Source organism: Dreissena polymorpha, chromosome 3 (genome assembly GCF_020536995.1).
Source record: "Dreissena polymorpha isolate Duluth1 chromosome 3, UMN_Dpol_1.0, whole genome shotgun sequence".
Lineage (NCBI taxonomy): Eukaryota > Metazoa > Mollusca > Bivalvia > Myida > Dreissenidae > Dreissena > Dreissena polymorpha.
In genome coordinates this window covers 86346406-86373676 of record NC_068357.1, presented here as the reverse complement: position 1 = coordinate 86373676, position 27271 = coordinate 86346406, and the positions used below count along the sequence as shown (strand labels likewise).

General features: G+C 36.0%; 1 protein-coding gene across 1 annotated transcript; it reads right to left on the bottom strand.

Annotated features, from left to right (window-relative positions):
* Nucleotides 1-281: 281 nt before the first annotated feature.
* LOC127875109 (ubiquinone biosynthesis monooxygenase COQ6, mitochondrial-like) lies at nt 282-27165 on the bottom strand. Its single transcript, XM_052419934.1, has 12 exons — nt 26946-27165; nt 16987-17118; nt 16114-16172; nt 13897-14154; nt 13514-13621; nt 12439-12498; nt 10643-10750; nt 9896-9974; nt 8626-8749; nt 7347-7462; nt 1132-1298; nt 282-730 (listed from the first exon to the last, which is right to left on the bottom strand). Exons 1-12 carry the CDS (start codon nt 27112-27114, stop codon nt 698-700), a joined length of 1413 nt encoding a protein of 470 aa, XP_052275894.1. The 5' UTR covers nt 27115-27165; the 3' UTR covers nt 282-697.
* Nucleotides 27166-27271: the final 106 nt, after the last annotated feature.

Below are 27271 nucleotides of genomic sequence, written 5' to 3'. Positions count from 1 at the left end.
TTAAATATCAATTGGAAATCCATATAATTTTTCGATATATAAGATGTGAAATTAATATTATTAATGTTTATGAGAATTTATTATATTCTCCGAAAAGCAACGCATTAAGAAAATGATTATAAGAGGTGGGAAACGCTTTTACATCTTTCCACTATTAAGCATTTATGTCCCAATAACACATTTGGTCGCAGATCTATAACTCTATGCCACATAGTTGACATATATAGAGGTGCATGCATAAATACATAAACTAAGTGTATACAGCAAAAACATAACACTAGTTTTGAAAAAAATCACAATATATTGACTTTATTAAATAAACAACATAACAAGTACGTGAATAAGATCTCAAGCATAATCTGAGCATCCTTAGTGACACTGATGCATAATTTTAAATTAAATGCTAAGCGCATAGCTATGAGAGATGTTGGCCACTAATCTAGATTCTTGAGATATTGCACTTGTTTCATTATATTTGTAAACTCTTAGATACATTCACAGCTAAACTCTTAACATGTTGATCATAGTTGCCAACACTACTTCTTCTGAAGTCTTTGATGGGATGGCGAACATTAAAATGTTCTCACAAAATCTAGGTGCTCAGCAATTTTTATGGGCCAAGGGCTCGTGCACTCTCACGCATGATGGATTGGAGTTTGTTGATTCGGTATCAGTTTGCAGAACTTCATCAGGGCTCTCAAGAAGAGGAGGCACCTTTGATAATGTAGTCCTAAAAGCAAATAAAACCATTTAAAAGAAATAATAACTAATATATAATGAATGAAATTCTGCAAATTTTAGCAAGTCACTCAATACTTTTCTGATGTATATTTTAGACCAGGGCATGGCCAGAAAATGTTCGGTCCAAAGACAAAATAAACCTTCAATCCATATTCAAACTGATCTGGCATTATTGAAATGAAAATATTCAGTTTACTGTTGGGATATTGTATTCAAATCGAAAAACCAATAAGCAAATTGTAGTAAATCTAGATGAAATAGTTTCAACCTTTTATCATCATAAAATACAGGTGTCTAATGTTCAGATCTGTCGTGGTACCAGTGTATACATATTTAGTGCCCCCCTGGCTCTCCCCAATTCATTTTTTCAACTCCGAAAATATAGCATACCTTGAGAGGTCCAAGCGCATTTGTGGCCTGTAAGCCCAGTGATCTGAGCAGAACTATTGGGGTTGCATCAGTGCTGTACAGACGCTGAAGGCCGTCAATAGTTGCCATGACTGGTAGGACCTTGCGTTGGCGTGATGTCTCGTATTCCTTCAAATATGTCAGGGAACCTGAAATTAGTTATTCAAGATACCAGTATTGGATTTTAAATTAATATGTGATTGGCAACATTTTTCTAGTTTTCTATTAAGAATGACCCATAAGCGCTTACTTGATTTCTAAGGAAACCAAGTGTCGAAGACTTGACCTGATGACCTAGCTTTGACGAAGTTCTTGACAGTGATTCATATACGGTATTGATATAGCCAAAATAACTCAAGCAGGCTTAGACTCCATATGGAAATGGTCTATTGAATGGGGATTTAAAATTTCTCCAACCAAAACAGTAGGAGTATTATTTGGCGATCAAATTCAGCACTCTTTGGACTTTAAGTTAGGCGGCACCAAAATTATTTTTGAAAAAGTGGTGAAATGTCTAGGTATGTACCTAGATAAACAGTTAACCTTTACTCACCAATTCAAATATTTGGCAGAAAGGTGCGAAAGGGACCTTAATGAGAATGTTAAGAGGCACAGGTTTCGGATCAGAGAAAAATAGCCTTTTAACTCTCTATAAGTCCCTTATACGTCCAAAGCTAGATTATGGAGCCCAGATCTATGCATGTGCAAAGCCAAACGCCCTAAAAATGGTTGATGCCATTCAACACAAGGCCCTTAGGATAGCTCTGAGAGCCCTAAACTGTACACCGGGTGCACTGCTTGAAGAGGAGGTCGGTATGCTACCCCTTGACTTGCGCAGAAAACAACAGTCCCTTAACTTCTGGGCCAGGGCTAAGTCTAGGCATGGCTCAAACCCTGTAAACAAACTTGTCGGGACTGGCACCTTCATCAAGGGGAAAATACTTAAGCATAAGCATGTCGCCCTACCATTTGGTGCGAGTATTAGGACCCTTGTTGAAGATGCTGGGCTCAACAAGGTACCTGTAGCAGACCTGAGGCCCTCCAATACCCCTCCCTGGATGCTTGGACCCATTGATGTTGACCTAATACAATAACGAAAACTGACTTGCCACAACTCATCAAGTCAGAAGCTCTCTCACTCATAGATAATAAGCATGCTGAGCATCTAAAAATCTAAACAGACGGCTCCAAATGCCCTAACTCTGGTTTGGTAGCCAACTCTTTTGTAATTCCTTCAAAAAATATTACTAAAACGCACAGGCTCAGCAACAATCTCTCTATTTTCTCAGCAGAACTTTTGGCAATTAAATACTCTTTGTGCTGGATATTGGTCAATAAACCTACTAAAACTGCTATTTTATCAGACTCAATGTCATCTCTTGAGTCTATAAAAAAAAACAGAAATAGCAGATCTAGGCCTGATATTTTAACTAGCATTTTGGAACTTCATCAACAGTGCCTAGATAAATCTTTTAAGGTCACATTTGTATGGTGTCCAGCACATGTCAACATCAGTGGGAATGAACAGGCTGACAGGGGGGCTATGGAGGGCCTCTTGAGGGGGTCCGTAGATGCTGGGGAACCCCTGCGCCTACTGAAATCTACTCCCTGGCAAAGAAATTTGTCGTGGGTCAGTGGAATCTCCGGACTGACAATTTGTCCTCCCGTCGACATACTTTTATCCGACCCGTGAAAACCCTCATGCCGCCTGACAGATACTCAGCAAGCATTGTTCTTGACAGAGCCATCACGTGCCTGGGGATGGGAACCACCCTATTACCCGGTGGCGCGGGAAAGTATGTCCTCGGTGTAGACCCTGCATGTCCACGGTGCCAGGAACCCCTCACTGCTCCCCACATGCTGCTGCACTGCCAAAACCATAAGGTGCAGAGGGACCACCTTGAAGCTGCATTGCACTCCCATGGACTAGTTTTAAACCTTTCCAACAAGCTAGACCCCAAGGGAGCAGCTAGGGGCCCGGTCTTCTCTGCCCTCGCCAAATACCTTCTAGACTGTCAGATAACTGACAAGATCTAGGTCATTGGGGGAGGGAGAGCAGCCAACACCCACCCTATTATTCAGTCATGTGACTGATTTGTTCTAAACCGTGTTATTTTAACACAAGTCTAACGTATTCTTCGTTAGTGTGTTGGATTTGTGTCTCATTTCGACACAACTTTGTTTTAGTTTTTAACGGGATTATTGTTCAGCCTTGCCCTTTCTAAATCAGGCCAATGGTATTGACCTGGTATTCCTTACTTTAAAACATTTTTTATAAGAGTATGACGTTAGTCCACCATTTACATTCTTCAGTTTCTTAATATATTCATATTTTATAGCAGTTTTTATTTAAAAGAAAGGACAAGGCTGTCCAGTAACCTGGGTATGTTGGCTGCATTGCACCCACTCCCTTCCCCTCTGACACCCCCTTCTCCTTCAAACTTCAAGAGCCATGTCAGACAGGAGTGCACGGTGCAGGGTCATACACCTTTCAAAACCCATTTTAGCCATTTAAAGGGCATTACCAACTCTTTGGTACTTTAATTATTTTTAAAATTGCTATTTTAAGTATTATAGTATATAAAGTACACTTGTACTTTATTGCTTGTTTGTTTTCCTTAACTTCTATTAAAATTGTTACTTTGCTTATATAGCAAATGAGGTACTTTTGTACCATTTTTACTCTGCTTCATCCCTTATATATTTAGTATTATAGGTTAGATTAAGGCATCTTGTGTTTTTTTTTCCTGCATCTTAGTATGACTTGGTATTTCTTAAACCAATTCCATTTTACTGGATTATTTCAGTATAACAACATCATATTGTCTTAAATTTTTATCCATCATTTTCCATTTGTAATTTCCATTTACCGTGCACTCCCTCTGGTCTAGGGGACACAACCATCATAAAACTTCACCTCCACAATTACTTCCCTTGTACCCTTCCCAGTAGTACTACCCCTGCTGGCTCGCCCCACCCACACCAGCCTACACTTCTAAACTCTCCATCTTTAAACCCCCCAGGGTGGCATCATGCATTTTTCCCTATTAATAAATGCTTGCAGCTTTGTACATAATGTACATAATTTACTTTTATATAGAAACATCTTTGTCTTGTTTAATTTTTAACTGTAAAATACATTGTTTTACCTTTTAATTCTTACGTGGCCCTATAAAGGTAACCATTTTTTGGCGACAAGCAAGTAATTAACTGTAATATACTAATATTACTATTGACTTTCTTTTAAATATTGTCTTAACGCCACTCTGGGGGAGACGTTTCTTCTTCATAGCCCAAAACTCCTTAAGTTCCATACAGACAGGGTCTTATGTTGGAGTATTACGGCTATATTCCCTGTCTGCAAGTGTTCTACATTGTGCCACATTTACGAATACACACCAATTACAATAAAAAATATAATTTAAAACCAAATTACAATTAACAAATACATTTTTTTTTTTATATATATATATAATTGCATGTTTACATGCAAATCCCCCTTTTCTTATTAGAGCTTTTAAATCAGGCTCCTCCTTCCCTAATAATTAATGTTTATAAATCATTATATCTTCCCATCGCTAAGAGTTCTTTGTATAACATATAACTCTGACAACAAATTCCCATCTATCCATAGATCTAATACATAGTGGCAATTTTAAACCACTTTGTGATCTGTAAAATCCTAAAATATTAATAATGTTTGCTTATTTCCAACATATTACACTTCGGTGTATTTCTTTTCTTTCATAGAAACATAAAATTAAAGTAATTCTATATTGATTTTAACATTTAAAACACAGATCACAAAGTCTAAAGACTCCAACAAACACATTGCAGTATATACTGAACAGTGGGTCTAGTAATGATGATGCCACATACAACAGTATGTGTTTTTCATGATCTTAACTTATAAAAATTGGGCTATTCCCTCTCTTTCTCTTTCCTTTTAAAACATCCAATAACAATATCATATTAATAATAAGAATAACAATACAACATCAACATAGTAATTTATTACTATTAAACAATTCATGTAATTCATTAAAATAAAAGTTCTTTTGGATGTAATTATCCTTTTTCTTTCAATTCATATATTTCTTGCACAGAAATTCTATTGTTTACAATCTGTAAAGTGCACTCAATGTCAAGGTCGTCTGCCGGGAAATTTTTCTATTTTATAACAGATTGACCTACTTGCAATTCTTTATTAAGAAATTTCGGCCAATCAGCGCCATCGTTATATAAGCCTTTCAACCAATGGAAACTCCGCTTTTTAACAGCGTTAGGCTCAGACAATATGCAGCTTATATTGAGTATTGCGTGTATATCGCATTTAATTTTATTATAAGTAAAGCTATTTTTAAACAACTAAGTTTTATCAAAGCACCGCATCCACACTGCAAAGTATTTTATATTATTATTTGGTACAGACCAGTAAAATCGGGCTGACCATAGTATGGCCGTTTTCGGCTTTTTTTTAATGTTAAGCAGTGTGCTCGGGCAATGGTTTTTAACCGAAGTTTTGAGGGTAAATAACCCCATTAGTCAGCCAAGATAACATTCTGAACCATGTTTCATCAAGATATAGTCATAAATTTGGTTTAAATCTAATTCCCACATGGTTCATTTGGAAATGGCAAACTTTCAAGGCAATGACCAATATCATTTCCTTTACTTTAGATAGTATCAATTTTTATATGATTATGTCCTCTTTCCAATATTGGAATAAACAAGAGATGTGTTTGTCAGAAACACAATGCCCCCTATTGCGCTGCTTTGAAATAAAATTTCAATAAATCATTTGGCAGGTTTAGAAATTATCTCCCTTTTAAAGCTTATTTCTTCCCTTGGATTGTATTTTTTTTACCTTGAAGGATGACCTTGACCTTTCCCCACTCAAAATGTGCAGCTTCATGACATGCACATGCACGCCAAATATCAAGTTGCTATCTTCAATATTGAAAAAGTTATGGCCAATGTTAAAGTTTTCAGACGGACGCACAGACTGACGGACAGTTCAACTGCTAAATACCACCCTACAGGGGGCATAAAAAGATGGTTCATGTTAATTTGGTTTGTGTAGACGAACACAGCCTGTATAGGTCCCTGGAAAACCCAACAAAAGCAGCCTTTATAAACATACTGTAAATTTAAATTTTTCAAAAAGAGTGTCCAATGAAATGCTCAAAAATGGATACAGTAAATAACAACAAAATATGTGCAATTACTTATTGGATTTTGTACCAGAAGAGAAATGGAAGTTTTGGGAAATAGGCAATAGTTTTGGATGGACCATATGGGGATCCACAATAATTTGGTGGAAACTCAAAATTGTGAGATCATGGAAATCCATGTTTTATCTATGGGTACCACATTTGCAAAAATGTCAGTTCTGAAAAGAGGAAATGCCCTAAAAGCACATTTGAGCATAACACATGATAAGAAATTTTCAGTACCATAAGCATCGGGAGCTAAACTTTGTAAATCAAATAAAACAAGATTTACAGCTCATTTAGACTTTTTATAATGTAGATTATCATTATGTAAAACATGTAAATGATTTCTTAAAACATGATACCATATGCAGTTATTGATGAAAGGCAGGTTTCCATACTTTTTTTAGCTGAACAAATCAAGTATCACTAAAAATCATAGAAAACACATTAATTATTAACTAAATCACGTTTTCCTACTGAATAAATGCAATCAATTAAAAACACAAAACAGCTATATAGCGATTTTCAATAGAAGTGGACCCTGAAGAGCCAGAAAATGGTTTGCGTTAAGGTCAGTTAATACAAAATCAAATAATGATAAGGCAAATTTCAAGGCATTTTTGTTGCCTAGATATTTTTAAGATAAACATTCTGACCAAGTTTGATCATGATTTAGTTGTTTGCGTGGCTCCTAGTTATAAATGTTCTTACAAGACCATGAGACCTTAACAAGTGACTAGTTGACCTGTGTCTTCTTTTTATCCTAAGTAATTATGCATATTGTTCTGGATTACTTAAGTTAAAAGCACAGTCCATGTTGTGAGTAAACCATATTGTGTAAGAAAAGACCTATTGCCCATACCAAATATAGTGCAAAGCAATATACTTACTACGACAAGGGCATAATTAAATGAATTTAGTTTAGGGCAGGGATATATTTAAACACACAGTTTCTGGAACCGATTACAACAGTTAACTTACCTAGATCACTCCCATTGGCAGCTGCTTTAGCTATGACTTCTGACAGCTTGATCACATCCCCAAACCCCAGGTTGACCCCTTGACCTGCTAGAGGGTGGATTCTGTGGGCAGCGTCCCTACAATTACATGGATTCCTTTAAACAAAAATTCTAGTCCATTTTATTATGTTTCATATCAACTTTCTTGTAGAGTGAATAATAATATTGCATAAACAAATCAACAAGAATACAGATTTTTATAACCACACCCTTAGGTTGTTTGTTAAAGATTTTAAGTCAATTGATTGTATGTATAAATCAACCGAGTGCTTTAGTTAACCAACAGCCATATAACCCGGTAGAAGAATAAGTTGTCAACTCTGCCATCAATGACAGCTATTTACATGTCAATTAAGCAGGCAACATGTGAAGAGTGTACAGTTTGCTAATCAGTATTATTGTGTGTACAGAAAAGCAGGCTTACTAACAAAGGACTATGTTAACAATAGCTTTGTCAGAGAAAAAAAATCCCTAACTGTTATGTTATAAGCGTAAAAACAGTACCACCATAAGTTTCATTGACATAGCTTTAGTACATTTAAGCTATGGAAGTATGCACATTTTAGTTTTTTCCATTATTAATGTAACCATTGCAGCCAAAATTATGATCTGACAATTATACGCATATTGACCATATGGCCATCTATCCACACACAAAGCTTCATCAACAGCTAAATTCTTTGCTTAACCCTGTCCCCCATAAGAGGCAAAGAGAAAATGGCTTTTGCAACCAGAATAAAACCAGAACAGCCTGCAAGTAACTCACAATCTGTTCTGGTTTTATGCCGTTTGCTGCTCATCAGTAACTAAGGGTTGTAAATGAAGCCTTTAAAACTTGAATTTAGTTAAACGGTATTTAATTAAATGTAACTTTCTAAGGGACTGAAATGCGTCAAAATACGTATCTACCGGGGTAAGTGGTAAAGGGTCAGGTTATTGCTGGATCCAGAATCGGACTAACACATCAAACACTGACAAAAGAAGGACTGGTGTTAAACATATACAGAAGTCCCCTCCAGAAACACCTGAACAGGACTAACAATCAATTGCATACATATATCAAATAAGAATATGTCTGAAATGTACATTTAAAATTTAAAACGCATTTTGAATACTAGCTAATTCCAATTTTTACAACTTACATTATACTTATTTGTACACCAGTAATAAATATTACCAACTTTCACAATGTTTGATTATGATAACAATTAAAATGAAACAAAGCATTTCCAGTGTGTTACCCTATCAGTGCCACCCTGTGTCGCACATAGTTGGATGCATGGGTAAGACCCAGGGGGAATGCCCCTCTACTGCCTGACTGGACACCAGTGATGATTGGGGGCAGCTGATGCATGGCCACACCACCTGAAATACAGGGCGCTTAGTTAAGTATCTAGGTCTGGCTCTTGGAAAATGGGGTTTAATGCATGTGGGTAGTGTTGTCCAAGATAAGTCTGTGCAGTCAGGGATGGTGCTTTACTGACATGCATTTGGCCCTGTTTTCCCAGAGCAAGGCTCATATGTATTGGTGTGATACTGAAAGTGTTTCTAATTAGAGTTTGATCGTAATATAAATAGCACATGCACAACTTCATATCATACGGAACAAGCAAATTCGTTGAATAGATATCCCCCGCCAAATATATTTTGTTTATGGATGGGTGTAGACCTTTGACCTCAATGTGTGACCTTGACCTTAGCCCCTAGGATTATGGGTGTTGAATGTAAAGCATCCCCAGATGATTGAGAACAACTATAGCAAGTTTCATGGCTTTGTAAAGGAATGACTAAATAATGAATAATGCATCAAATTTGATTTGTGACAGCAAGTTTCAAGGCTCTGGCTCATGTGGTAATGAAGATAAAGCTGTAAGCTTATTTTAAAAATCATTTTTTCAAGATACAACGGGCCATAACTCCATTATAAACAGATGGTGTACAATGCCATTTGGGTTGCATCATCCTCTTATCCATATAATTCGCCCCATTGGTGCAAAAAGGTACCATGTGTAATTAAAATTTAATGGCATTTGGTACCTTTTTGCACCAATTGGGTGATATATACTCATACCGAGTTTCAATGAAATCCGCCAAAGCACTTCCAAGATATGGCTCCGGACGGACAGACAACGCTAAAACAATATCCCTCCGCCTTTGGCGGGGGATAACAACCCATGTAAGTTAGGATACTGTTCAAAGTGTGAGAGAAGTGATTGGTCTGGCTGTCTATGGAAAGGGCTGGCAGGCTTTCAGGAGGTATGGTCAGACAAACCGCCATGGTGACACCCTTGCAGCAAATCAGCTTTGCTGCGTGTGTGTAGGTGGAAGTATAAACTGTGCAGTTTGTTGAACATATGCAAGTGTAAGAGCTTTGTCAAACTTCCTACACAAAGGGCGGGAAGGCAAGACATATGGACAGATAGACATCCATTTTGAGTCCCCAACACAGCTTCAACTTTGTGTGTGTGTGAGTGTGTGTGTGTGTGTGGAGTATAATTTCTTCAGTTGTACCTGGCATGATGTTCTGCAGCACTTTCTGGAACATGTCCGACACTTGTCCTGCAGTAGAGTTCATGTCCCGGTCATGTATCTGAAGGAAATCATCAAATGTATGAGCTAAATGTCTGGAAAAAAAAGGCCTTAATTCATGTGCAACAAGTGTTGTCCCAGTTAAGCCTTTGCAGTCCGCAAAGGCTAATCAGGGACAATGCTTTCCGCGTAATCTGGATTTGCGAGGTAAGTTGGTAAGTTTGGACATTTAAGGGCTTACACTGGCTTACACTTGTCTTAAGCTAAATTTACTATATAAAATAGAAATTCTTGTTTTGGCTGTTAAATTGGAATTTCAACAGGCAAAAAAATGTATCCATTCATTTAGTGGGAAAACATGTAACATTAAACGTTTTACACATCACTTATGATGGTCTTATGTCCATAGCACTATGACTATGTCCATTGCAAAATAAAAGTCTAAATGAGCTGCTAGTGAATGTGCGTTAAGGGTCATCCCAGGTTAGATTGAGCAGTCCACACAGGCTAATCTGGGACGACTCTTTCCGCATCATTTTGATTTTGAATAAGAAAGGACTTCATGTCCATTTTAAAAACAAAAAACACACAAAAGCAAAAAGTGTTGTCCCTGATTAGCCTTTGAAGACTACTCATGGCCAGTCTGGGAAGACACTATACGCCCATGCACTAAGCACCATTTTCCTAGAGCGGGACTCATTTAGAAGATCATATCAAAGAAAGACTTACATAGGCATCATTGACAGCATCTATAAAGCTTTCCTCATCAAGAGACATGAGCTGGTTGGCATGTTCTGGTGAGGTGGTCCAGATAAGACTCATTGCAGTGCTGGACATCTGAAACAAAAGATACATAAAGCTGATTTCAAGAAAAACTTGGCTTAATGCATATGCATAAAGCGTCATCACAGATTGGCCTGTGAAGTCCAAACAGGCTAATCTGAGAAAACCCTTAGACTGGATTTTTGTTTAGAGAGACTTCCTTTAAATAAACAATTTCCATACAAGCCAAAAGTTTTGTCAATGATTAGCCTGTTAAGACTGCGCGGGGTAATCTGAGACGACACATTACGCACATGCATTTAGCCCAGTTTTTACAAAATGAGGCATCAATAACAATGACCTCATGAATGAATCATTAGCATTCAATTGATCATAATCAGAACAAGCATGTACTTCATGAAATGGTAAATGATAAACTGTGCTAGCTTGGATTCTGCAACAAGAAATATGTTTTGTTTTAAATATATTAGGTGTTTATTATTATTATTATACATACAAGGCTGTTAAACTTTGTTTGAGCATAGTATACATAAAACAATAATAAATCTAATTGACTTGATTAAGATAGCCCACAAAGTACTAAATAAACATTCGAACGAACTAAATGTATTATATAAATAAATGTTTAAACATGCTGTATACAATATTTGTTAGGACCAATCTGCACAGAACAGCAGGGCTTGCTATGGAACAAAAAGAGATTGTCATGCAATTTTTCACATGATCTGAAAACACTAGTTAAAGACAAGAATGTTCATTATCTTATTTTCTCATTTGTATTAATCCTTTAAAGCAAGACTTCCATTTATTCATTTGGGCCTACTGGAGGGATATTTTTCTGATTACTTCATTGGTTATTAGCAAAGTCCAAATCTGAGTGGCACAGCTATGCCAAATAAATATAAGGCATAAAACTGCTTTATATTCAAATTATGAATGTTAACTTCACGGTGATGTTTTCAAACAAGTAAAATTTCTACTACATTATGTTATGATTTGAACTGGACCAGGTCAATAAGTAGAGGTCTTTCACAGTGGTTTTATATGAACATTAATAAACACACATCTCGGACAGATGCCAGCCTCTTAGCATGGGTGTATATAACTCGAACAATGGTAATAAGTGTTATCCCATCTGCATAACCACATTAACTAAGAAACACCCCATCTGCTCAATGTAGGTGTAGTTCAACATATCGTTAAGTCATGTTGTGTATTCTCATGAGATCATATGATGTGTTAGTGTTGTTTTCTGCCATTGTCATGTTATCCTTTTGAAATGATGAAAGGAAAATGGCAAATTGATTTGATAAATTACCATATATAATACTAGGTACGCGTTCAAAACTTATCATTTTTGGCATCCTCAGCGTAAAAACATTACTAATTCCACAAGCCTTGTGGTTACGGGTTTTCTAAGATTTAATGATCATTAACCTTAGGATTAAGCAAAAGTGGAATTTCAGGAAGGAGGGCCTCTTCAATTTGTTTCATGTATTTCAACCTTTTTTGTCCCTTTTTCATTTGCATCAGACAAATTGATACATGTGTAGACAGATGATCATACTGTTTAGAAGGAGACATAATCAAACTCATCGTAATTACATCCGTAATTAGAACATGGAACTAAATGTGATGTAATAATTTTGATCTCAAATATCTTGTTACCTAAACAATGACTATGTTTATAAATGTTTAGAACTGCAAAGTACACCAACTTTGCTATTCTCAAATGTACTTACAGGTAAAAGAGCTATTGGTCCAGTGGGCAGAAATCTTTGCCAAGCAACATTGTTGTTAGTCTACAGGAAACAAGGAAAGATATTGATAAGTAAACATTAGTCTTCTGAACAGTTTTTTATACTGATGAGGTGGAACAAGACCCAGTGATTTTTTTACCTGCGATTCCTGCGTTCTGGACTCACAAAAACCTCTGAGGATGCAAAGTTTTCGAATTATGTGAGTCCCAAAAATGCATTGAAATTTCTCAAAAAATAATATCGTTTAATATTTGGACTCATTATTTCAATTCGTGGACTTGTAGATTTGCAAGTTATCAAGTCCCAGGAATCAGATGAGAAAATGTGTAAAAATATCACTGAGACCAACAGAAAATCTTTAAATGAAGCAACAACAATATTGTTAGTGAAGTTGGCTTAAATTAATTTAATTTGATTTGTATTAAGAAACAAATATATTAAATGTATTTTTATATACAGTCAGTTTCAGGGAAATAATGGTGAAATATACTATAATTGATTAAATATATGAGTCATATAAAACAATTTTATTACAATGACACTTATTGTTCTATGAAGAATTACTTATATAATAAAAACTACAGTTTCATTACATATAAGTTACATCATTACGGTATATTGACATATTTTCAATAAGTAAGGAAAGACAAGAGCACCGCATAACGGGTGCCACGCTCGGCTGCGAAAGCTTGTCTGAATTTATTTTATTTTTTAGAGGTCACAGTGACCTTTGACCTAGTGACCCAAAATGGGTGTGGCGTGTAGAACTCGAGGTGCATCTACATATGAAGTTTCAAAGTTGGAGGTGGAAGCACTTAGATTTTAGAGCCAACGTAAGGGTTTTAGCACGACGCCGGCGGACGTCGGACGGTGGACGACGAGCAGGCTATGACAATACCTCGGTTTTCTCTGAAAACAGCCTCGCTAAAAAACAGTATATTTTTAACAAAATGCCTGATTTTTAGCAAATCCAACTGTACTCCCCATATTAAATTTTCAATTATCCGAGGAAGTATTTGAAAAATAGCATTATATATAATGAATTATCTATGTTTACCTCATCAATTTTGACTACAGCTACAACTCCTCTCTGATTGTAACTTAAGGACAACGTGTGAAACTGACATGTTTTTCGAACTAAGGAATTCATTCCGTCAGAGCCAATCTGAAATGACAAAATATATATCAAAGAAGAGACATAATGATCATCTACTCCCATGAAGGTTGTGTGAAACATCATAATTAGTAAAAGGTTCTAAGGTGCCTTCACTTATAGTTAAAGCCCCAGTCCACAACAAACATTTTGGATGTTGCAATTTATCAACTTGATAAAGAAGACATATTTTTAAATTTCCGAATAAAGAACATACACAAGTTTTACAATTACAACACTTTTGTACATCAACTTCAACCAATGCAAGATATAAGTAGTTTAATTACCAGCAATTTTGTCTTCAACACCTGTCCATTATTCAGCTTGATTTCAACCCAGGCATTGGACGCCAGCTCCTTATCCACGCCAGGGACTGCTACAGAGTCTGCGCTAGTGTTGTACATGACCTCAATTCTGTCTTTCATCTCCTCGAGACGCTGTGTGAGTGCCTCTTGAATCACGTCATTTTCCGCCACGTAGGCTATCTCATCAGCCTCGTCAGTGGGGTTGAAGCTAATCAGGGCGTTGGAACATGATTCCCATACCTATAAAGTAAAGTGGTAAACTAATGGCTCATATGTCAAGAGTTGAGTGTTGACCTGTTGAGAAATTGTTTGTCCGCAAACAGTTCATTTTCAAAAGTGCGAATTGTTATGTTAAACTTTTTCCTTTGTGTTTTAACTGATACTTTTTCTATTTCAAAACGGATAGGATAAATAGAATAGGTGAGTACTGAGTAAGTACGTTAATCATGCTCAGCACGAAACATTTGAGACCTTGGTGAGTCTCAAACTGACCGATTACAAAGGTTAACATGTACAAACATCATATTTATTCTAAACTTCCTACTATTTTAGGTATTTTTTATCCACTTTGATTTTATGTGTTTAAGCAGAGACGTAGATAACATGTTATCTACGTCTCTGGTTTAAGAGAATTAAAAATGTAATGTTCAGCATTGGCAGATAAGACCTGCCTTCTTCAAGCCTCAGCGAATAAGTGATGGTGGTATTGTCAATGCTTGTTTAGTTCTCTTTCTGTATGCTTAAAATCGAGCTGTGTTGGGTGACTTTTTGGGTCTAGATGATTAAAAACAAGAAACCGTCGGAGACGGGTGATGCTTCCCAAAGGTTTTTTTGTCACAATACATGTATTGCACTATATATTCAAATAAAAGGAAACGTCTTGAGGGCACAGTAGTTTGGGGAACAAGAATTTTTTTATATAAAATTTCAAAGGGCCATAACTCTGTGAAAAATCATCCGACCAGAACCCGCTGATAATATGCACATCTCCTCTTGGTAGTTAAGCTTCCCATAAAGTTTCATTGAATTCCCGTCATTAGTTGCTTAGAAATAGCCCGGACAAGAATTGCACTATATGTTCAGTTAATTGAAAATTTCAAAGGGCCATAACTCTGTGAAAAATCGTCCGACCAGAACCCGCTAAGGATATGCATATCTCCTCTTGGTAGTAAAGCTTCCCATAAAGTTTCATTGAATTCCGGTCATTGGTTGCTGAGAAATAGCCCGGACAAGAATTGCACTATATGTACAGTTAATGGACAATTTCAAAGGGCCATAACTCTGTAAAAAATCATCCGACCAGAACCCGCTGATAAAATCTCCTCTTGATACTGAAGCTTCCCATAAAGTTTCATTGAATTCTGGTCATAAGTTGCTGAGAAATAGACCGGACAAAAATTGTGCACGGACAGACACACGGACGGACGGACAAAGCGGCGACTATATGCTCCTCCCAAAATTTTTTGGGGGAGCATAAAAAATCATAATGTAACATTACTAATATGTTGTTGAATAACCAATATACAGAAAATTCACATGTAGATGCTCAGTTATAAAATCACATTTAAGTGCAAAGTTTGAAAACACAAACAAGTAATACAATTTTGTACCATCAGGTATGCATTAGCAAAATAAAACTTTTTTTTTACTGTATGAAAAAACTAACATGCACACTGTATTGATGTCTTCTTGTTCATGTTTTAAATGTTTTTTTCCCAGCACTGTAGGCGCTTATTTTGGTTTTATAACATCAAAGTATAGACAGAAAAATATGAGATATATAATATAGAATACTATCTCACTGTTTTATGGTGAAAGGTTTATTTGCTTGGCATGAACATGTGTTTGTTTTCTAAGCAAAGCTAATGAAACTTATCTACATTAACCCTTTCCCACTCAGAAGCAAAGTTAAAATGGCTATGTGCAAACAGCATAAAACCAGAACAGCCTGCGAGTGACTCAAAGTCTGTTCAGGTTTTATGCTGATTGCTGCTTATCAGTATCTAAGGTTTGGAAATGACGCCTTCAAAACTTGAATGTAGTAAGAAGGGTCTTTAATTAAATTCATTTAACTTTCCAAGGGACTATATATAAATGTGTCAAAATATGTATCTAAGTGGGTAACGGTTAAACACTAACCTACCGTGCGATTCTCTTTATCTTCTGAAACGCTAACCTAATATCATGTGTATGGCTTACCTGCATTCTTAGCACCTTCTGGCATCTCATGTTTTCTACCTTTGACCACACACCACATTCTGCAATATTACAAACAACACACATAAGAAGTATTTATGAACTAAGTACCGGTAACGTCAATTTCAAATTAAAAAAAAAACTTTTAAACTTTTTCTATTTCATTACTCATGAATACTGTAAAAAAATTAAAGCCCATGTCCACCAACAATAATTTAAAGCATTCTAAAATGGCATTTGTTCTAATGACAGAAAATTACATTTATTAAATTGTACACTGTTATGTCTGTAAGACATGCATAAATGATTCAAAAGAGCTTGGTACAAATGAAATATTTAATTTGTTTAATACAAATGAAATATACTTACTAAACAGGCATAACACACAATCTTGTGTATTGAAACTTTACCATTTACAATAACAAAATCAATTTTATTTGACCAATTTCAAGACAGTGTTTTTTTCGGTTTGCTAGATTAGAATATCAATTTTTTTTAAATCTGTAAAGTTAATTTTGTAGACTGGGGTTATTCTTGGACAATATTGTAGACTGGGGTTATTCTTGGACAATATTGTAGACTGGGGTTATTCTTAGACAATATTGTAGACTGGGGTTATTCTTGGACAATATTGTAGACTGGGGTTATTCTTGGACAATATTGTAGACTGGGGTTATTCTTGGACAATATTGTAGACTGGGGTTATTCTTGGACAATATTGTAGACTGGGGTTATTCTTGGACAATACTGTAGACTGGGGTTATTCTTGGACAATATTGTAGACTGGGGTTATTCTTGGACAATACTTAACGCACATGCATTAACATGCATTAAGCCCCATTTTCTCAGAGCTAGGTTACAATATTTTCTACGTACTTTCAAACAATGAAACTGAAGCTGGACTCAGGGTGCAAGTTCTGTTGCCATATTTCTCTGTTAAACTGAACCCTTTCTTTGGTGCTGCTTCCAACAACACTATACGCCTGTTTTGTAAAAGACTTTCATGACCTGAAATTAAAACAAAGCGGTATAATTTCAATTGAGTAAAAAATAAAATGTTAAAAAAGCGCGCATTTTGGATTTTATTTTATTTATGTAATTTATGGTTTAAAGTTTTAAACAGGTTCACATAGGAGATTTTATTACATTAGGACGACAATTAATGGAGGTTTGTCATTAATAAATTGAGCATAGCATGTGATTTCATTGACAATTTATTAAGCCACTCAAAAAGCTAGAAATTGTTGCTCTGAAGGCCCAGTTTGTGTTGTTTTTTATTTGTACACACTCAATCAGGATATGAAAATTCTACTTGTCTAGTCATCCTCATTTCCAGAATTGTAACCATCACTTTTGTTACAAGACAAGCTGAATACTACAGCGGGCTTACAGCAGGATTTGTGATTAGACAATATACTATGGGAAAATTAAAGTAATGGTAGGAAAGGTTTTAATATTTTGTCTATTTATTTGCTAACATAACTGAAAGTACATGAGAGATACACATTATTTTCACAAACCTGATGTTTACATTAGACGACTTCAAATAACAAAAGATAAATTTATGTGAAAGTCCCTGACACATTTCGAACAAGATGTGTCCCTGAAATTGTGTTCATGCCCTGTCAAAAGTAAATGACAACCTTATAGAAGTTGCTATAGATACCATTTAGTAATGCTTATAGCTAGAAGTTTATCTTATCTCTTCGACTTCTACGCTTTTCAATGGAAGTTTCTTATCACACAAACATTTTTGAAAAACACACGTTTCAAACAAATGAATTTCAATTTAAATCATCTTCTTCGGATACAGCTCTCCTTATAAGATTTTGTATCGGCGCCTATTGGTTAAGAGTTGAAAACTGTATGCTATATGCTTGTTGAGTTTTGGGTAATTTTCATTGAGTTGTTATATGACAAATACTTTATAAATATATGACTATGAATCATTATAAACATAATTATTAACCTTTGGTCTTAATATTTGTTGCTTTTTTTCAAATGTTTACGGTCTGTTATAATTATAAATGATTGTGTTCATAGTTTCACACTGCCAGTCTTGAAAATAGGTTCTTCTTGAGACGTGCATTCTGGCTATTCCAATTTCAAGATTTGCATACTATAAATATCCTTAAAACTGACATTGCAGGGGAGATTAATTTCTTGTAAAAAAATGTCAACAGATGATGTAGTGTGAAAAATACCAATGAATAAATGATTTTGCATTACTAAGGAACACTATATGAACAATAAATAAAAGAGGGAATATTTTGTGAGAATGTATCAAGCGATGCTGAATTTCAGTATTTACATGTTTTTGTTGCATTTTTAATCAGACAAACGATGGTAACTGTGTCAAAACATTTTCCGTAACAAACTGAATTATATGCATTTTCTATCAAGGGATTTCAAGTGATCTCCATACCCACGACTCAAAAAGAACACACGACTCAACAAGGACCTACTAAACAAACTAACAAAGGTGTTCAGTTGCGTTTAATTTAAAATTATTTACAATCATTACTAACATTTACTAAGCGAGAACAATTTGAAACCATGGCTCGATTTTAGTGAATGCTCAAACAGACACTTATGATAATAAATGAAAGCAGTAAAACAAATGTAATGTCAACGAACTATATATATATTGGTGTGCAACCTTGTAGGGGAAATCTGGGAATGTCCGGACAGACCAATAAGTACGGACGCTGCCAGGAATTAATATTTTTAAACAATATATGCGTACATGTATTTGTATCAGACTTGGACCAATTGCAGCATTTTCCACTGCATTTGCAATTCCAAGTAGCAATGACGTCATTACAAAAATGACGTGTATCCACATTCGCAAAGATACATCCCTGTACTTTCTTTGCGTCATATATAAACATTTAAGCATCACACTTTTAACGATCATTGATCTGCAGTCAATAGAAGGTATACCTGTGCCTGAAATATTGTTTAAAAACTATTATTGAATGTTGTTTTATATGAAAAACAAGAGATGTGTTTGTCAGAAACACAATGCCCCCTATTGCTCCGCTTTGAAATAAAATTTCAATATATCATTTGGCAGCTTTAGAAATTATCTCCCTTTTAAAGCTTATTACTTCCCTTGGATTGTATTTTTTGACTTTTGACCTGGAAGGATGACCTTGACCTTTCACCACTCAAAATGTGCAGCTTCATGAGATACACATGCATGCCAAATATCAAGTTGCTATCTTCAATATTGCAAAAGTTATAGCCAATGTTAAAGTTTTCGGACGGACGCACAGACTGACAGACAGCTCAACTGCTATATGCCACCCTACCGGGGGCATATAAACAAGAGATGTGTTTGTCAGAAACACAATTCCCCCCTTTTGCGCCGCTTTGAAATAAAATTTCAATATATCATTTGGCAGGTTTAGATATTATCTCCCTTTTAAAGCTTATTACTTCCCTTGGATTGTATTTTTTTACTTTTGACCTTGAAGGATGACCTTGACCTTTCACCACTCAAAATGTGCAGCTCCATGAGATACACATGCATGCCAAATATCAAGTTGCTTTCTTCAATATTGCAATAGTTATGACCAATGTTAAAGTTTTCCGACAGACTGACGGACGGACGGACAGACAGTTCAAATGCTATATGCCACCCTACCGGGGGCATAAAAAATATTTCAAAGCTTTAAAAGGCAGGCAATATACAATTATCCAAATAAATTCGTCCGAGTTTACCCTACTGCATTACAGCAAAGTAGTAAGAACACGGACATACTATATCAGACTAATTTTATTCCACAGCTAAGTGCATTTAGTAACAAGAGCACCGCCTTGCGGGTGCAGACCGCTCATCTATTTTTCTTTTTAAAGATGTAGGGACCTATCTCAATTTCAATCTGAAAGGAGGGAGGGGTGGAGTGGAGAGGGGTGTATAGTGTGGATGTGTGGTCATTTATTACATTATTTTCTAAAAATGCAAAAAAAAAAAGCAAAATGCAAAAAATGGGGGGATTCTTGGGTGGGATGGTTGGACAGTATTTCAAAAATAAAATAATAAAAATAAATATTTGTGTTTTTTAACCATGTTTGAAAAAAACAAGAGATGTGTTTGTCAGAAACACAATGCCCCCTATTGTGCCGCTTTGAAAAAAAAATGGTTTTTTTTACCTTTGACCTTGAAGGATGACCTTGAACTTCCACCACTCAAAATGTGCAGCTTTATGAGAACGCCGCTTTGAAATATTTTGTTTAGCCTTTGACCGTGAAGGATGACTTTGACCTTGAAGGATGACCTTGAACTTCCACCATTCAAAATGTGCAGCTTCATGATAACGCCGCTTTGAAATTAATTATTTGTTTACCTTTGACCTTGAAGGATGACCTTGACCTTGAAGAATGACCTTGACCTTGAACTTCCACCACTCAAAATGTGCAGCTTCATGAGAACGCCGCTTTGAAATTTAATTTTTTTTACCTTTGACCTTGAAGGATGACCTTGACCTTGAAGGATGACCTTGAACTTCCACCACTCAAAATGTGCAGCTTCATGAGAACGCCGCTTTGAATTTTTATTTTTATTTTGACCTTGAAGGATGACCTTGACCTTGAACTTCCACAACTCAAAATGTGCAGCTTCATGATAACGCCGCTTTGATGTTTTTTTGTTTACCTTTGACCTTGAAGGATGACCTTGACCTTGAAGGATGACCTTGACCTTGAACTTCCACCAATCAAAATGTGCAGCTTCATGATAATGTCGCTTTGAAATAAAAAATTTACCTTTGACCTTAAAGGATGACCTTGACCTTGAACTTCCACCACTAAAAATGTGCAGCTTCATGAGAACGCCGCTTTGAAATTATTTTTTTTACCTTTGACCTTAAAGGATGACTTTGACCTTGAAGGATGACCTTGACCTTGAACTTCCACCACTGAAAATGTGCAGCTTCATGAGAACGCCGCTTTGATTTTTTATTTTTTATTTTTTGACCTTGAAGGATGACCTTGACCGTAAACTTCCACCACTCAAAATGTGCAGCTTCATGAGATACACATGCATGCCAAATATCAAGTTGCTATCTTCAATATTAAAAAAGTTATGGCCAATGTTAAAGTTTTCGGACGAACAGACGCCATGTATTTGACAATTGATCTTGAAGGATGAACTTGACCTTCACCTTTCACCACTCAAAATGTTCAGCTCCATGAGTAAACATGCATGCCAAATATCAAGTTGCTATCTTCAATATTGAAAAAGTTATGGCCAATGTTAACGTTTTCGGACGGACAGACACCATAAATTTGACATTTGACCTTGAAGGATGACCTTGACCTTTCACCACTCAAAATGTGCAGCTCCATGAGATACACATGCATGCCAAATATCAAGTTGCTATCTTCAAAAGTGAAAAAGCTATGGCCAATGTTAAAGTTTTTTTCGGATGGACGGACAGACTGACTGACATACTGACGGACAGTTCAACTGCTTTATGCCACCCTACCGGGGGCATAAAAATTATTTTTTGGGGTGGGGGGTGGGGGGGGGGTATAGTGTGAGGAAAAAAATAATGGGGGGGATTGAGGGGGGATTCGGGGGGGGGGGGGGGCGTGGGGGATGGTTTGGGTGGAGTCTATTGTGGTATGTCAGGTAAGATTTGTTTTGTCAAGGTATCAATCGAATCTAATCATAAATAAAGAAGTTATGGCAATTTTAGCAAAATTTAATAATTTGACCTTGAGAGTCAAGGTCATTCAAAGGTCAAGGATAAAATTCAACTAGCCAGGTACAGTACCCTCATGATAGCATTAAAGTATTTGAAGTTTAAAAGCAATAGCCTTGAAACTTTAGAAGTAAAGTGGATCTAAACACAAAATGTAACCATATATTCAAAGTTACTAAGTCATAAAAGGGCCATAATTCCTAAAAAATGACAACCAGAGTTATGCAACTTGTCCTTTACTGTCCCCTTATGATAGTTTGCGAGTGTTCCAAGTATGAAAGCAATATCTATGATACTTTAGGGGTAAAGTGGATCAAAACACAAAACTGAACCAAATTTTCAAGTATAAAGGGCCCATAATTCCGTCAAAATGCCAGTCAGAGTTACATAACTTTGCCTGCACAGTCCCTTTACGATAGTTAGTAAGTGTTGCATGTATGAAAGCAATAGCTTTGATACTTTAGGAAAAAAGTGGACCTAAACACAAAACTTAACCAAATTTTCAATTTTCTAAGTATAAAAACGGCACATAATTCTGTCAAAATGTTAGTCAGAGTTACATAACTTTGCCTGCACAGTCCCCTTATGATAGTTAGTAAGTGTTGCAAGTATGAAAGCAATAGCTTAGATACTTAAGGAATAAAATGGACCTAAACACAAAACTTAACCAAAATTTTCATTTTTTTCACGTAATTCTGTCAAAATGCAAGCCAGAGATATCTAACTTTGCCTGCCCAGTCCCCTCATGATAGTTAGTAAGTGTATCAAGTTTGAATGCAATAGCATTGATACTTTAAGAGAAAAAAGGACCTAAACGCAAAAATTAACCGGACGCCGACACCGACGCCAAGGTGATGACAATAGCTCTTTTTTTTTTCAAAAAATAGATGAGCTAATAACAAAATAATATCCAATTATCCTCATTATATAACATAATACTTCTCTAATTGAATCAATGTTTTAATTCATATCATTGACAGGGCAATTGAAGAAAACATCATCCTTTTGGCCTTCCCCCGCATTGCACACATTATCTTCAACCACTTGACCGCACCATATATGGTCCGCTCAAACTTAAATACAACGATGTATGTTCAACACTTTTAATGGAGAACCCATTACATCAGGTAACAAAGTATACCTTCCCCAATCTATTTTCACGAGCATGGGACAACACTGTGAACTATGTAAATATACAGAATGGCTTTCAAGCATGTGGCATCGTACCTCTCAACAGAAAGGCAATACCAATGAAAGCATTCAACATAAGTAGACTTACAGAGTTGCCTGTTATGTCGATCCGAATACTTGTACTGCCAAGGAGTCGATACTGGTGTACAAAGCATCACTTGCTACATCCACCAGGCCTTGACACTAACTTTTTTGACAGTGTTCTCGGAGGGAACCCTACTTTCAACTTTTGGTGACCCTCACCCAAACTAGGGTTCCCTTCTGTTTCGATGCACAGCATACGGGCAAATAAGTACAAGAAGCATACTAGTTCACATTTTTATTTCCAATATTCAATTCAGTTGCCATTTAAAGTAGACCCATTAATAGCTAATAAGCCTGGTTTGGTAAACTTTGGATATCATGTCTACTTGATAACAATATGCTTTTAATGTATTTTAAAAGCACAGCAAGTTAGGCTTGCAACAGAACCAATAAAAATATATAAATTATTATACAATTTATAAATCAAATATATTTGAATATAAAGTAGCCTTATGTTTACTGAAATGTGCAAATACCAATTGGTTTTCCAGTGATAATTTTTCATGTGCGCTTTGCGTTTTTTTGCGCATTACAATTGCCAGAAGGCAGAAGCGCATATGCAGGGTTCGACATGAACTTTTTTTACAGCCAGACCATCGACCCAGCTCCTCTTAAAATGTACTAGCCCGAATCTGATGTCTACTAGACCATAAATGACATAGCAAATAAACACAATTGTGTTGTGTGTCTGTTTAATCAGGTTTTATCAGTAAATAATTAGTGAACACAAGAAAGTTATTTTGATGCACAGAGTAAAAAATAAAATAAAACTATTTAACAACATAAATTGTTTTTTATAATTTCACTGTTTATCACCAGTTAAACAAATGATGTCTGTACAGCAGGTGACATTTATTCAACGTCCTCAAATTCTGGCCTCCTTGACCGCTGTGCTCCATGCAACCACAGCTCCAAGGCCCTTTTTCCATCATAATTTGTGTCAGTTTTACCGTCGGATTCTTCTTATTAACTTATTTGTCGGACGAAAATCCAATTTTGAACAAAGCCATTCTTTAAATTACATTCTCTCGTCTGCTACGCCAAAATGTTTACATTGATGATACCAATTTTCGATAGAAGTTTTAAAAACATTATGTAAAGTTCTAAGACACTGCAGAAAATCATATATATTCATGACAACTTGACCAATGGAAACAAGCAATTTCTGCGGGAAGCTCTCCTTCTATAAATAGCGATGAATCATTTGAATGCTCCACGTTTATTTATATGCGCTAGTTTTGTTCTGATGTAAATAACGGATACGAGAGTTATTTTACACATTAAGAGAAAAAGGTTTTCGGTTAGTTATAGTTATATGAATCGGTATAGATTTTTTATTTACGACCAGTCGGACAAGCTGGCCCACAGTTTTACTAGCCCAACCACCGATCTTACTAGACAATGTCTGTCAGACGTGCCTTAGTGTCGAACCCTGATATGGCAAAAAGATCTGCCTCTAAAAAAGCGCATTGCTTCTCAAGAAAGAAAAAAATGGAAATATACTTGTCAATCATTTTGTAAACACAACCCGTATTTTTCTACATTTTATAGAGTGTAATAGGTGATTTTTACTGCAACACCGCCATAACTTTACGTCATTCATATTTGCATTCCTACTGGTTCTCTGCTTTATGCGTGAAATCTTCGGTTGATAAAGCTGACAACGGAGAACCATCGCAACGTTCACATCCGCTTTCATATTGCTCAAAATACACTACTTTTCAAAAGTTCTTCTTATAAACAAGGCAATAAAATAAAAGATAATTACGCGGATTCAAATGGTCAATCAATACGAAGTGGTTCTATAAATTTAGGGTTCCCGGAGGATCACCCAGCTTGAAAGGACTGGTGACCCTCGCCAAAATCTGGTGTCCTCGGGTTCCCGGGACACCATTAGTGTGGAGGCCTGTCCACTGACCAAGCAGTTCTTGTGTCAATTCCTGTCTCTTCTTTTAATGATGCTGAAGCGTCAGGATTGACCACCAACGCAAGCTTTGAGTCTGTGGCTGACATGAGCTTTGATAGCGCATCTCTTCTACTCAATATCGCAGATCCACAACAACTTCTAGACCTTCTGTCATGCAGCGGACTTACAGAGGAGGAGGAGGCGAATGTCAGCGAGACAGATGACCTAACAGTGCTCAGCACCATTGTAGCTGAAATAATTCGCGTTCAGAATAAATCTGAACGCTGAAACTCTGGTCTGTAAAAACCATAACGAAAAATAAATACAATATTATTATGGGAATTACAGTATTTACAGGTGTATATATCTGAAATCTACCCAGGGCCCTCAATCCATTTTAGGGGAAGCGGGTCGCTACCCATAGCAGGGGGAATTTTCGCGGCGTTTCCCTTTTTGGGGGATTTTTTACTTACTATCTAATTATTACATTTGTACATGTTTGCACTATATTCATTGCTTATTTCATAATTTAGTATGTTTGACAAGAATAAATTAAAATAGAATTGAGATATAATATTAAAAATCATGAGTCATCTATCTATAAATAAAAAAAAAATATTTTTTTTTTTTAGGGGGAATTTTTTCCCCCAAAAAGGGAAAAAAGTATACTTTTCAGGGGGGGGGGAATGCGGCCGAATTTTGGCCGTGGATTTGACAGATTGAGGGCCCTGCTACCGGTTGTTTGACAAATATGAACTTAGATCACAAAAATTAACTGTATTTCATTCGAAATCATTGACATGGAACGATAATTTTCTCAAAGGCAACCATTTTGGCATTGTTGTTGTTGTTGTTATTTCGTACCATAGCTATTTCGTACCTATTACTTTTGGGGTATTTCGTTACTGTCGATTCTAATATTTTGAGTTATAATAGTTATAATTCTTTTTTTGCTTCTTCTTCTTACTATTTCCAATTTCATTTCTTACTGTTTTGCGCATATTGCACACTTAATTTGTTTGTTCGAACTCTGTTACAAACATAGTTGAATTTAACCTCCAGTTCAAGGGAGATAACATGAACCTTTACTATACAAGGATTTATATTGGATGAAACAAACGCGAAATATAGTTTTTTAACAGGTAAATTTCGATATATTTTGCTCTATATATACTATTTAGGCAACATTCTTTCATAATAGTCACAAATATGTTTGTATTTAATATCAGGAGTGATGCGACCAAATTCGTGTCGGAACTCTCGCTATTAAAAAGATAGAGTGGATTATTGACGCCAAGAGTCTGCCAAAGCAAAAATCATCAAAAGACTCTATGGCGGCAATTTATATTGACTAAGCACCATTGATGCCCTGTTTCTACCGAAAGAAACTGAAATCTTGAGCAGAAAAAAAGTTTGAGACGTACGACCTAGCCTACAAAATATAATAGGCAAGCGTAAATAGACTGTTAAAACATCATCTCGTGACAACCATTTCTCTTGAAAATGAAGTCGATAGAAATGTTTAATAAGCATGTTTTAAATTTAAACAGAGATAAAAAATATATAATAAAATAACCAAGCTTCAGAATCTATTTTTAAAAACAATTAATTGTCTGTATTTTCTCTATAAAAATTTGATGTCCGCATTTTCACCCTGTCGTGTCTGTATTTATCCTGTGCCATCCTAATTATACTGATTTTCACTGATGTTAAAAACCGTGTTGTTTCTCATTTTTAGACGCCAACACATATCAATGTTGACAATAATATCCGAAGAAAATATTTTGCAAATGCATTATTTAATGACTGGCACCCGGCATATTGGTAGCCCACTCATCACAACCTGTCGAGGAACGGGTTGCAGAAATAATCCGTATTTTCCCGGATTTCCCCTAGTTGACATTTGACACTGACAGGACGTAAAACTTAGAAGAAAAGGGTACCTAATGCACAAGCCATTCCAGCACCAACCATGCCTCCACCCGAGATGACAATATCAGCCGTCTGTACATCATGGCTGGTATATCTTCTAGATGCATACGCGTGGAGAGTTCCTAGCTGACGAGCTGTTGCAAAACACAGAGAACACTTTTGTAGGATCTGTGTTGCCATTTTGACCGGTGTGACATTGGAGTGACTTCCCTTTGTAAAGCTTATGAAAATAACCGAAAGTTCGAATTTTATTCTAAACTAAATTAAGGCCTAATTTGGCATAAAATATTGATTTATTTATATCAAATGGTAGTTCTTTTTGTATCAGATATGTCAT

Excerpts from the sequence above, each read along its gene's own strand:
- LOC127875109 (XM_052419934.1), bottom strand. The coding sequence starts at position 27,114 with ATGGCAACACAGATCCTACAAAAGTGTTCTCTGTGTTTTGCAACAGCT. Across the intron at positions 17,119-26,945 it reads TGGAATGGCTTGTGCATTAG|GTCATGAAAGTCTTTTACAA; the intron begins GTACCCTTTTCT and ends TTTTAATTTCAG. Across the intron at positions 731-1,131 it reads ATGCGCTTGGACCTCTCAAG|GACTACATTATCAAAGGTGC; the intron begins GTATGCTATATT and ends ATTTGCTTTTAG.